We start from the raw sequence: 13,410 nt of genomic DNA on the forward strand, positions 1-13,410 counted from the left end.
GTGTTTTTATCTACACAATGTAAAAGTTACATTAGAAAATGACAAGGATTATGGAGTGGAGTGGAGTATATGATGGGTAACAAAGAATATGTAAATTGTTGTCCAATGAAACATGGATAAGCCTAAGCAATACAATACAAGAAACAAATTTGTGAAAAGGTCAAGACCAAATTACCAAGTTGGAGGGAATAAACACATGCACTCAAGTCCCACATAGTAAGCCTACAATTATGACTTCTCTTTAATGCAACAAAAATATCTTAGCTAGGCCAAATTACATGGTTTTTGGTTTTGGGTCAATTTCTTGCTTCTTATGCACGATTTTTGTTTATGCGCAGTCATCGGCGACCCCATCGTAAAGGGTTCCTTGTTTTAACATTTCCTTGCTTGAACTTTTGGAATCGTCTCGTTGGTGTGATTGATACGTGCTACTTTGAAATATAAGATCTTACTCATTTTATTTGAAATTTATTACATCATCTCACTTCTAATAATTATGGGTTTGATATAATTTAGTAATACTCTGTAACAACCGTAACAATTTAAAATAGTATGTGATACTTGTAGACGTTATAGCTTGCTAGTACGGCTTTACAAGTAGTCAAGTAGAGAGCTAGAGCCTCATAGGTGTATAAATCAAAACCACAAATTAAATGAGTAAACAATTACGATTATAAGAATATGGCAATAATAAAGACATACCGCATACTAAGTATTTATTGGGATTTGCCGGTGTTACATGTTCTGAAATTAAAGCTCAATTTGTATATTCTTGCACATGTTAGTTATCGACGGCATATGCGCTGTACCTTCCTCCCTTTCCATTTGCGTTGAAATTGTTAACGTTAGAATATTTGTCCCAAATAATTAGATAATCTTCTTTGGTAGGTTCGATTTTGGAATTTTGAAAGAAGCAATCCCATTTAAGGTGAGCTTACATTATATGATATGCTCTTAGATTGCGATTATTAAATAAGTGGTATGTAATCAGAATTCACTGCTCGTAAGTCCAAAGTACAACACGACGAATCATGATGAGGTTGATGTAGTATAGTAGTAGTATCATTCCCCATCTCATATCCCCGTGATCTAGGGTAAAAATGATGCATTCATTTTGGATTAGAGGGAGTAATATGTTTTAAGGCAATAACGCAAAAGAAACCCAAGGAAATAAGGATACAACCATCCGAAATACTTTGTATATTGGCAAGTAACCAAGAGTACATTTTAAGAATAATCATCGAAAATACAATGTAATATATCTATACATGTAAATTGTAAAATGTCCTAAAATATAACTTACATACAAAGAATTTAACATATATTGAATCAAGCCTGCACTCCACTTCTATACAAATTCTTACAATGGAGAGCTCAATACATTCGTTAATGTTGAATGTTCTATAATCGAGCACGGCTTATTCACAGAGTATTTAGTATAATTGTCAGCTATCTAAGGGAACCTAGCATTACCCTGCTTGCTTAGATGCTTCTTTCAGACTTGTACTTGGTTGTTCAAGTGCCTGGGTATGGGCTGCCTGTGCTTGAGAGTATGATGAAGGCGCAGACTACAGAGAGGGAGAAAACAGAAACCCAGGTGTTTTCTGTGTACATTTCCATTGCATCAGTGAAAGAAAAACGGGTACGATTCTCTGCCCAATTCCTGATTCGATCAGCTTCAGCTGCGTACAATGCCCTTCCCTGTAATACATGCAGTAAGAGACATTAGTTCAGGATAAGTAGCAAACTTCCAAGGTCCAGAATGAAGCGTCTGTCCAAACCCATGTTTGAGTGCTGAAGATTTGATTCCAGTACTTCATTAAGAGTCCGAGTAACATAGTTTCTCAAACAACTCTTCTTTATCAAGAACTTTTTATTATTTATAGATTATTTATTTTGGATCTGCCACTGTTTTAAGTCCATCAGATTTTACCAAGTGATTACTAGCAAGGCCAGGACCTACTCAGGTACAAATGCAATAGTTTCAAGCCATTTAAAATATCATGGATTATGCAATAATCAGGAATACCTTATCATCAAACCAGCGACCACGTCTTAGCCATGAAGTGACCAGAGCAAGCAAAATTCTGGGTGGTGTCAAGTAATTGATGGCCTTTCCGCTGCCTTTCACAACCCTCATGCGTGGGACCAAAGATCTAGCAACAGTCTCTGGAAGCTCGCAGATAATGTTAAACATTTGCTTATTCTTCAGACTGGAGCCACTGCAGGTGCAGACAGTCATATGCATAAGTTGAAAAATAAGTGCATAGTCAATGTGGGAAAAGTACTCTCAAGTCTCAAAAGTCAAAACAGATCGGGTGTATATAACATCTATACCAAAAACCAGGGAGTAACTCTAAAGCCCAACAATGTAGGGAGGATACACCATACACATTAAACATAAAAGACAAGCATGATGGGTATGTAGTGTGGAGAATATAATTACTTCATATATAGATGTATGTTTATATTAAAAGTGAGGTCTTGGGAGCTTGAGCATCTTTGAATTCCTAGTGCAACTTTATGGTTTTTTTTACTCCTCTAGCAAAGAGGAGGTTTTTCCACAAAAAAATCCTTTGTACACTTCAAATCTTTCAAATTGAAGTTTGATTCTTTAAATTGTGACCATGGTCAAGCTCACTTAGATAGCAACTGTAGAGATTGCTGGAAAGAAGATTCTTAAAAACGAGTCATCTACCTCAATAGTAACTCTGTCAGCACCATACCAGGTGACGCTGTATGGACACCTATCTTGGTCCGCCTGCACTCCTTCAAGAGTGAGGATTGAAGCTGTCGCAGACCACACTTTGTTGATCCATAGCTGTTAGTAAAATAGGAATTTTTTTAGCTAAAATAACAGATCCAAAAGTCTTAGCAAGGTTTTACGCTTTACTCAACCTTTCAGGCCTGGAAGAAATATATATTACAACTTACACAGCTGTCAAAGGGGTACTAGAGCCCCCGGAACCTGCACCATCCATGTTAAATATGTGGCCTCCCTTTTTCTGGCTTGTAATTACCCGCATAGCTTCTCGAGTACAGATTACAGACCCAACTAAGTTTGTTGATACAATCTACAGATAACCCAAAAGTGTTAATAGATCAGCTTTGATCTTAAAAAGTAGTCACCTGATTCAGCACGTTTCTAGATAATAAGAGCAGATAAGATATGCACACTCTCACAATTTGGAAGCATGGAAAAGATTTAAGCAAAAATATTTTTTTTTAAAAGGCATCTAAATGTATCAGTTTTCCAATTGTAATAAGCACAGGCCCAAGATGACTATTATATATACTTAGATAAGAGTATGTGCAATCATAAAAATGCATCAATTCCATTTTTCAAAAATGACAAAAACACTGAAATAGGGCTTCAGATTACTTAAAAATTAGACATATTACAGCTCAGAACCTAGAAGATAAACTTCAACAGAATTATTTTGAGAACTTAAAGTTGGCAGTGATCACTGACCAAAGTCACCAAACTCATACTCGCACTTTAAGAATTCTGGCATAATAAAAGTAGATGCACACCTGCTTGATATCTTCATCAGTGAACTGCAACAAGGGTCTGAATCCTTTATTTGTTCCAGCATTATTTATCTGCCAAGTATAACTGATAGTTTATAGAAATACTTGTATGAAATGAATAATGTACTGAGATAGAGGGATGCATGATAACTGTACTTTTTCATTTTAAGCCAAAGGTATACATATAAAAGGAATTTCGAACAAGGACAGTATAGGTATATTAGACCCAAGTCATCTGGGAGGAAACCTCCTATACTGAAATCCTCCCCAAGGGTTCAGGAGTGAAAATTCCTACCAGATAAGGGAAATCTCATCTGAAATCAGCTAGGTTGTCAAAATTACCTCAATTGGCAGAGGACATAATGGTTGCCTATTTAGCTAGACCTTTCAAACTGTGCCAATAAACAACCAATATAGGGTACATAATTTCTAATGCATCCATGAATCGCATTTTCTTAGAGAGAGTACATCAACATTCTCTATATAATGATTTATCAGAGTGTGTCTAGCTGACTTGAAAATCACAGCTATCCTGCTATAACACCAATACGTATGCTAAAATTATCAACCAAAACAAGTGAGGTTGAAGAAAAGGAAAAAGTGCTACAGGCTGCATAAAATCCTTGGGAGAAAATGCATACTGAGTAATACTCACCCAAATATCAACTGAGCCAAGTTCATTTACAGCGAAATCAGCTAGCTTTCTCACATCATTAGGGTCACAAACGTCACATGGTACGCCTACTACTTTTGCATATCTCTGACTTTTCCCATTTACAGCTTCCAATTCCCTTAGATTTTCTTCAAGCTCTTTGACGGTTTCATCTACTGAATCAGCACTGTCTTCAAGGGAGAGAAATGTGAGTTTGGGTTAAAGAAGAAAGAGAAGAAAGGTGACCCTTAATTTCCAGAATACAACCTGCGTGAAGTCACAACCACTCGGTCTCCAGAAAGAAGAAATTCTCTAGCAAGAGCTTTACCAAGTCCTCTAGTACTGCACCAAGTAATGTGGGAGTAAGACTAAGCAAAGATAGAAGTGCTTTAAAGTAACATTTGAGAAATATCACTGAAATTAACAAAACTACAAATATTTTACCCCATTAGCCACATATAAAATTGAAAGCCAGCATTGAAACAATAAGCAACATTAGGAAAAAAAGCAAAAATACCATTCTACAATAAGATCATAGGTTATGCCTTTGTAGGTTGTATCCTCTCTTTTAAAAACATAAATAAGATGATTGGGAAGACGGTTTTAGCAAATAAAGATTTTCCTCTTGATCAAAGGGCAGGGTTTGTACAGAGCTCAAAGTCCCAATGCCAACCAATATTACACTAAAAGCGCTCTCATATCCAAGGTCATTGTTTCAACTCAAGCAGAAAAGAAAATTAACCATCTTCACAAGAACAAGTCAAGCATAAAGAGATAATGAACATCAACATCAAGATAGTACCTCCCAGTTATTACAACATTCCTTGGACCAGCTCGGCTATGCTCGTCCATAACCATGTTTGCCCCTACCATAGTCCCAATTATAACCCCTCCAAGCCAGCTATACCAGATCAAGTCATTCATCTCACCACCTTTACATCATGAAAATGTAACATAATCAGTCGGTGAAATTACTCGAACTAAGCTAAGGTATGTGAGGAAGAAGCATCACATGTAAACGCAATGCTAACCTGACAATTGAAATCCAGTTAGCAGAACAACGCCCGTGCTCATCATGGTTACAATGTATCTCCCAACATGTAAAGCAGCCTATGTACATAAAAGAGCAACAAAAAACTTCAGTAACCCAGAAAAGAAAAAATCCAAGAAATTAGACAGCAAAATCTATGTCCTTGAATCTGGCACTCCAAGTGACCCAACACAACGGTTTTGATGGTCACGCATGTAGTATCTGTTATGTGGACTATGGTTTTCTCGGTAGGCTAATTTTCAAACCTAGATAAGGAAATATCATATGATCCCTTAAACTTAACATAGCCTAATTCTTTAATCCTTATTTCTTGAGATCAATAAAACTTCCTCTCCTTTGCTTAGTGGATATAGCTAACGCATTGTTAATGAACCACGTTTAGATTCTTGTTTGATGATTTCATTTATCTTAATAGCATCTGTTTTTACTAACTCGTTGTACATGATAAAATACATTATCAATTAGACAAATGAAAGGTGATGCAATTATGCAAGTACCGCAATCATAACAAGGTTCTCATATCCGAAGATCAACAAGATTTTTTTGAAGAAACCCCAATAACATTAACAATTTAACATCCAATATTAGGAAAACAATTAAAATTGGCATCAAGACAAAACCTATATAAGAAACACCATCACCATCCAAATAAAATTCTATAATTTCATTCATTTCCTAGAACCATGGCAATTGAAAGAAGCCAAACTCTTATACAAATCTCAAATCAGTTGGCTTAATAAAGTGCTAATGCTAAATTCATTGACAGAAATGTTGTCTAAAATCTTATGCAACTTCAGAAAAACTATTCAAAAATTAACATGACCGTTTAGTAACTGGTAATAAATGACTATCGTTGCAAATAATATGAAACGGAGGTAGTAATAAAAGAAACATACCGAGAAAAGAACCTTCTCAAGCTCAGCTAATGCATCCCTATTCTCATCCCCAGAAGGAAACTTACACAATCTCACAATTCCTGCCTTAATTGAACTACGAATCTCCCTTCCATTCGCTTTAATTTTCAACACCAAATTCAAATCCCTTTTTCCCCTTTCTCTCTCCTCACTCTCATCACTCCCTTCTTCCTTAAAACCCCTGCAAACTTTCCAACACCTTCTTCTTCTACTCTTTCTAGAAAGACCCAGTACCGGAAAACTCCCCGGAATCGACAATTTCCGGCGAATTTCCGGTCGGAGTGGTAATTGGATATCTGGGTATGATCCCATTTTTGTAAGGGTGGCCATTTTTGGGCCAAAGATTGAATCTTTTTAATTTTTTAGGTTATCTTGCTAAAAAATAATTTGTTGTATTTGTATATACAGTTTGTGATTATAATGAATTGTGAAAATTTGGAACTTAGAAGAAGGAAGAAAAGGGAAGAGGATAAATATCTAAGTCCTGGTAAATTGGAGAGAGAAAGAGGGGAGTGGTAGGGAAGAAGAGAGTGTGATGTCCACACGTTAAAGCAAAGTTTCTTAAGGCTTGGATTTGTAATTTTATGGTTCCACGTAGCCAATAATGTTTGTATGTTCTTTAGCCTCCTCTTTTGCTTCACGTAAGTTAACATACTTCCATTTTTACTTAACCACCTCTACCGCTTTAAGTATGAAATATACTTATTTGCACTTATTAATTCTAACGATAGATCGATAAGTATGCCACTATGGGGTAAATAATAAACGTTATATCCACTTTAACGAAAGTAGAATGATTCTGTAAAATAATGTATAATCGGTCAAATTTAAAATTCAAACGTATAAATGGTACAAGAGTTGTTTTAGATACGTTCTTATAACTTGTATGTAGGGTAAGTAAAATCCTATCATCTCGCGAAAAACCTACGCAATCAATGTTTCAATGTGGGTTAGCTAATCCTGGGGTTTGCTCTGAGATAATGACTTCGATGATAAAGTCAGTTTCAAGTTTAAGTAAATAAGAAAGAAGATAAGAGAGTAAAGAGAGAAAAAGAGAGTGTGTGTATACTGTATAGTGTATTGTGTTAGAGATTCTACCTTGTGAATGAGCAAATCATGGGTATTTATAGGAGAATTACCAAGCCATATGATTTGCATGTCAAGCACGTGGCAGGTGTCTACGTGGCGGAGAGTGGATGACCACGTGGCCGACCATGCATGGGTAACATGCCCATATGACCTTGTATCCGGTATAAGAAGTTCTCCTTGGGGCATGACCTAACCCAGGCCAAATCCAATGAAAACATATCAACATCGATAGCACACCTATACAAGAGTGAAATAGAGTTGTTTTGAAATAGGATTGAATATTGTCCAATGTAATTATGCATTCCATTATAGTGAAGATGGACACAAGACACTGGCCTTGTTTGGCAAATGGCTGTTGGCGGTGGCTGTTGGCTGGTTCACTTGGCTTGTTTGACCAGCTGGAATGTTTGGCTGTTTATAATGGCTTTTGAAATTGGATGTTTAAGCTAGCTGTTTATAAAAGTGTGTGGTAAATTAATTGTTGGTTGTTGGTTTTTTATTAGATAATTTGTGGGCCAACAAGCCAAAAGCCAACAAAAAAGCTACTCAAAGCAGCTTTTTCATTTTGGCTTAAAAGCCAGCTTTTTCGCTGACTAAAAAGCCAATTACCAAACACATTTTTTGGCTGTTTGACCACCTAAAAAAGTCAAAAGCCAAAAGCTAACCAAAAAGCCATTAAAAAGCCAATTACCAAACATGGCCACTATACTATGAGACATAGAAAATAAAGTAGCATTGTATTGATACGATCAAAATTCAATCCGATCAAGAAAACCAATCAAAACAAAGGCCGACCATTTCTAAGCCAACAACCACTGACTATTTGGTAGGCCATTTGTGGGCTCTAAATCAAGGCCAGAAAATGCTAATGCTACTCCGACCGTACTACAAGATGCAACAACATTGGACTCATGAAATCCAGTCCAGGGATAAATAACACTGTTGATGAGATCCTTATCAAGCATGTTAATTATTGGCATCACATTAATAACATTGTTTGCATGTTGATTGAGATCAAATGCAACAACTTAACGTGCAAAATTAATTGTTGAAATCAACATCACTATCAGTAATTTGCTGTATTATAGCAGGCTGCAACTAGGGAGTAGTGTTATCCTGTCTCTTGGAGGTTATATTATCCAGTTTACACAACCGTCCACATGAATTACGTACATGGTTTATTTATTTATTTTAATTTTATTATTGCATATCCAAACTCCAAATTGACTAATGTATTAGATATATTAGCTGGAAACCAAACAGTATGCAATTAGACATGCATGAAATCATGCATTCATAATATATTTGAGTGCTTGCTAAATGGTCTAATGCTAAATGTGTTTGTAAAACAAGTAGCAGATGACAATACTTCAATTTGTTTATAATGGTTAGAATCACATATAGAAGACATTAATTAAGAGTAATACGATCTCATAACTACTGTGATCCAGATTCATTGCTTTATAGGTATACTTCGTATCATTCCTCAATAGAATATAAATTTTAATAATTCACCGTGAAAAGTCAATATGTTTTGACCATTAAAGTCAGACACAACCTGTTATGTAAAGACGCACGACAATATATATTACTCCATAGATACCAACTACAATCTCTTCCATACATAAGACCATGATGCTTAGAAACTTTGAATCTCATCTAATATAATTGCATCAATCAACACTAATTACAACCTCATAGATTGTTTCAATCAAGACCAGTTGCTTTATATTCAAGCTAAGCAAGTTTCACACTTTCACTACAATACTTACATTCTACAAAGCCCCATTTTTTTTAAGGTAAGCTGAAGATGCCCTATTGAACCACACCTTCGTGCAGCTAAACCCAACTCGAGTTAGCGAGCAAGACTCCGTAAAAGCCAGGGATTAAATTCTACGGTACAGGGCAGTTATACACGGGTATTGTACGTAGAGTGGTAAGTATAGTAAGTGGTAAAGCAAGCCACCGCGTCGATAGATTTGGACCTTCCAAATCCCAATAAAAACGAGTCATCTTCCTCAGTGTCCCGCTTTTAACTCCGACACGAAAATTCCCAGAAAACGCAGACGCCTTTCTTCTTCTTCCTCTGTATAATCCTCTGCTTTTGCTACTTTCTCTCTCCTCTGTTAAACCAAGGAGAGAGGGAATAGAAAGAGGAACAAAATTGATCATTTTATTAGTAGAAAGAGAAAAATGGCGCCTGCTATGGATCAACGCCCAAGATCTTTGAAGCCTATTACCATTCATGGATATGCTCAGTCTGGTGATCTTGTTGGGTTTCAGAGATTGCTTAAAGAAAACCCTTCTCTTCTTAATGAACGTAATCCTGTGGTATGTTCTTCTTCTTCTCTTTTGTAATTTGTGAAATGGGTTTTGATTTTTGATGAATTTGGGAAATGGGGTTTTGAAAATTGGGGAATTGGGTGTTATTTTTGTTGTTTTCTTTGATGATATGAGCTTTGTCGGTGCTAAATTATGGTTTTTGATGTGATTTCTGGGTTGGGTTTTTGTTAAATTCGGGAAATTTGGTTTTGATTTTGTTGAATTTGGGAATTAGGGTTTTGGTTTCTCTTTTAAATGAGAAATGGGGATTCTGGGTGTTAGTATTTGATGATTTTTGAGCTTTGTCGGTGCTAAATTATGGTTCTTGATGTGATTTCTGGGATGGGATTTTGGTTTGTGTGCAGAATTTTGGATCTGTATATTCAATTATATTGTTTTTTAAGCAAATTAGTAGTTGAATTTTGCAATATGTATTAATATGTGCTGGATCTGAGAATGATTTGGGTCATTTGATGCGCCACCATTAGAGATTTCATATGCATGTAATTGATTTTCAAATTATGGTCGTCAGTTCAAGAAACTCTTTTTGCATGTAATGTTCTTTCTTGGAATCTCTGCGCTTTGTGGAAAACTTTGAGGTGCATTTTTCTGATGTACTGTAAAGTTATTAGCTAAGGCAAATCAAAGTGCAAAGAATGATGCTTTCGGGTTTTGAAAGGAATGTGCCACTATTTAAATCAGTTAGAGATTAGCTGATGCATTAGAATTAAGTAGATTGTATTTTATGACGGCATCCACACTATTGGCTTCATGTAGAAGACGAGATCAGGGAATTACCCTTGTGTACTGTGATTTTTAAGTGAATGTGATTGTTTCATGTCACGGTCATTTGAAGGTGTGTTTTCAGCTGATACTGACTGACTTGTTCCTCTTACAAATTACAGATGGTGCAAACTCCTCTTCATGTTGCTGCTGGCTACAACAATGTTGAGATCGTTAAAGTTTTGCTAAATTGGAAGGGATTAGAGAAGGTTGAAATGGAAGCCAAGAATATGGTATGGCTTTGTGCACTTTGGTGAATCGTGCAAGAGTGCTAAAATTGCAGCAAGGTGTTAATTTTTTTTTTGTTATTTTGACCCCTGATGTTACTCTTTTTTTCACAGTATGGGGAGACTCCATTACACATGGCAGCGAAGAATGGCTGCAATGAAGCTGCGAAGCTGCTTCTTTCTCATGGTGCTTTTGTGGAGGCCAAAGCCAATGTAAATTGCCTTTTCTCTCTCCATCTGTTATATGATTACTAATATAATGTAAACCTGCTAGAATCTTTGTAAGACCTCATACTTATTTCTGTGCAGAATGGAATGACGCCCTTGCATCTTGCTGTTTGGCATTCACTTCGATCAGATGACTGCTCTACAGTGAATACCTTGCTTGAGTATAATGCTGATTGCAATGCTAAGGATGACGTGAGTCAATGGACAGCATGCTTACATATTTTCTTCTGTCTAAGTTTTAAATGCTAGCTGGCTAAATTTCAACAATTGTGTGATGTTTCTGATGCAGGATGGGCTGACCCCTCTGAACCATCTATCACCGGGTCCTGGTAGTGAGAAATTGCGGCAAATATTAAATCAATATCTTGAGGAGCAGAGGAAGCGCAAAGCCCTTGAAACTTGTAGTCAGACGAAATCTAAGATGGATGAACTTGAGTGTGAATTGTCAAATATTGTAGGTTTACATGACCTCAAATTGCAGTTGAGGAAGTGGGCAAGGGGAATGCTTCTTGATGAAAGGCGTAGGGCTCTTGGATTAAAGGTGGGTGCTCGAAGACCACCGCACATGGCATTCCTTGGCAATCCAGGAACAGGTAATTCATTATTCTTGCCCTTGCTACTAAGCCTGAAGGGACCAGTTGATGATTATTTTGTCATCGTTGCCATAATAGGCATTCAAAACCTGATACTTTAAATGCATTAACCCTATTGCCATGGTATTATTTATCTTACTACTATATCACCGTTGAATGATAATTATCTGACTGCTCGTATTATGTGATCAGTAATAGTCAACAGATTATGGGATTAGAGATAGCATGTGCATTATTTTAAGCAAAACATGATGTGCAATTTAAGTATAGATTTTCTGTAAAGCAGTATGCATTATTATGCCAAGCACATGGTAATAATTTTTTTAAATTACAAACAGATTATCTGGAATGACTTTTTGTTGTCTTCCTATAATAGAGGAGAGCACATCATATGGATAGTTTATCAGATGCAATTTAATAATGACTGATTATTATTGCTTGACAGGCAAAACTATGGTGGCCAGAATTCTTGGAAAATTACTGCATATGGTGGGAATTTTGCCAACTGATAAAGTGACGGAAGTGCAGAGGACAGATTTGGTGGGCGAATTCGTTGGTCACACTGGGCCAAAGACTAGGAGAGTGGTATTGTTCTTATCCTTATTCCCCCTTCTACCCCTGCCCTACAAGTCAAATAATTTGAGACTTGATTTTTGATAACTAACTCAAAGGAAATTGTTTCTGGATATTGCGTAGATTAAAGAAGCTGAAGGGGGGATTCTTTTTGTGGATGAAGCCTACCGTCTTATACCAATGCAGAAATCAGACGATAAGGATTATGGATTGGAGGCTTTAGAAGAAATAATGTCAATAATGGACAATGGGAAGATAGTTGTCATATTCGCTGGATACAGCGAGCCTATGAAACGGGTAATATGTTCCAATGAAGGATTTTGCAGAAGGGTGACCAAGTTTTTCTATTTTGATGATTTTAATTCTAAGGATCTTGCCAACATTACCCATGTAAAGATGAACAACCAAGTTGAAAGTAGCTTATTATACGGATTTAGGTTACATTCTCTCTGCACTTTGGATGCTATTGCAGCATTGATCGAGAGAGAAACCACTGTAAAGCAAAGACAGGAAATGAATGGGGGTTTGATTGATCCGATGTTGGTTAATGCTCGGGAGAATTTGGACCTTAGGCTTAGCTTTGATTGCATGGACTCAGATGAATTGCTGACAATCACTTTAGAGGATTTAGAGGCAGGCCTTCGATCTCTGTCGCAGTAAGTGGTCTGGACCTAACTAAGAAGGGATCATCCATAGCTAAGAAGCTTTAGTTACGAATAGTTAAAAGGCATAGGGGGTCATGATCAATCTTTCCTCTTGGTGTTCATCAATCATCTTCCTCAATTCTTCGGTACGGAGTATTAGAGTTGTTGATCACTCCTCTATCCTTGGTGCTGCAGAAAGACCATTCTTTTGTCTCTTTCTGTTTTTCTTCCTTTTTTTTTTTTTTTTTTTTTTGTAATATTTAATTTATGTAGTACAAATCTATATAATTGATTGTAAGATTAATATAACGTACTGATAATTTTGTAATAAATCAAGTTTTTGTATGAATGAAGGAATTATTGATTCTTTTGCACTTTCCCAAGCAATTTATCTTTGGAAACTTAAATGAATGAGCCTTAGCCACAACTCAATGTAAAAAAGATACGGAGTAGTAGTACTGTATAAAATTTCATGTAACAAAACTCACAATATAAAATTTAGCATGTCATGTCACATCACAAAACTAACAATATAAAATCTCAAAACAAGTGTTGTTAATTTTTAGTGACAGCAATAGTTGTGATCATCATAAAGAATTTTTGTGTTTAGTTGTTTTGTAAGTTCTCTTTATAGTAATTCTCTTTAGAGTAACTCATACGTCATAGATATACAACTACCACAAGTAACTAAGTGAAGTAACTAAGGACAACTGTTAAAGAGTTTATAGTTTATACGGAGTGTGTACACAATTAAGTGTTCATGTCTTCATGATGCTCATTGGGTAAATTTAGTCATAGTTTTT

At 36.2% G+C, this 13,410-nt stretch overlaps 2 protein-coding genes across 2 annotated transcripts; one reads left to right on the forward strand and one right to left on the reverse strand.

Annotated features, from left to right (window-relative positions):
- Positions 1-1,171: 1,171 nt before the first annotated feature.
- LOC145610361 (putative chlorophyll(ide) b reductase NYC1, chloroplastic) lies at positions 1,172-6,623 on the reverse strand. The gene is made up of 10 exons (XM_081665698.1): positions 6,131-6,623; positions 5,215-5,293; positions 4,986-5,115; positions 4,451-4,525; positions 4,187-4,370; positions 3,535-3,603; positions 2,935-3,074; positions 2,699-2,821; positions 2,030-2,222; positions 1,172-1,701 (listed from the first exon to the last, which is right to left on the reverse strand). Exons 1-10 carry the CDS (start codon positions 6,476-6,478, stop codon positions 1,516-1,518), a joined length of 1,527 nt encoding a protein of 508 aa, XP_081521824.1. The 5' UTR covers positions 6,479-6,623; the 3' UTR covers positions 1,172-1,515.
- A 2,672-nt stretch (positions 6,624-9,295) lies between these two features.
- Positions 9,296-12,983, forward strand: LOC145611152 (uncharacterized). The gene is made up of 7 exons (XM_081666431.1): positions 9,296-9,568; positions 10,465-10,575; positions 10,684-10,782; positions 10,879-10,989; positions 11,087-11,390; positions 11,836-11,975; positions 12,087-12,983. The coding sequence occupies exons 1-7, from the start codon at positions 9,431-9,433 to the stop codon at positions 12,621-12,623; spliced, it is 1,440 nt and encodes a 479-aa protein (XP_081522557.1). The 5' UTR covers positions 9,296-9,430; the 3' UTR covers positions 12,624-12,983.
- The last annotated feature ends 427 nt before the right edge of the window (positions 12,984-13,410 follow it).

This window comes from Chenopodium album, chromosome 24 (genome assembly GCF_948465745.1).
Source record: "Chenopodium album chromosome 24, dcCheAlbu1.1, whole genome shotgun sequence".
NCBI classification, from domain to species: Eukaryota; Viridiplantae; Streptophyta; class Magnoliopsida; order Caryophyllales; family Amaranthaceae; genus Chenopodium; species Chenopodium album.

Coding starts and splice junctions, on each gene's coding strand:
- LOC145611152 (XM_081666431.1), top strand. CDS start 9,431: ATGGCGCCTGCTATGGATCAACGCCCAAGATCTTTGAAGCCTATTACC. Junction 11,391..11,835: donor CCTTGGCAATCCAGGAACAG/GTAATTCATTAT, acceptor ATTGCTTGACAG/GCAAAACTATGGTGGCCAGA. Junction 11,976..12,086: donor GGCCAAAGACTAGGAGAGTG/GTATTGTTCTTA, acceptor GATATTGCGTAG/ATTAAAGAAGCTGAAGGGGG.
- LOC145610361 (XM_081665698.1), bottom strand. CDS start 6,478: ATGGCCACCCTTACAAAAATGGGATCATACCCAGATATCCAATTACCA. Junction 5,294..6,130: donor TTGAGAAGGTTCTTTTCTCG/GTATGTTTCTTT, acceptor TTATGTACATAG/GCTGCTTTACATGTTGGGAG. Junction 1,702..2,029: donor GTCGCTGGTTTGATGATAAG/GTATTCCTGATT, acceptor CATGTATTACAG/GGAAGGGCATTGTACGCAGC.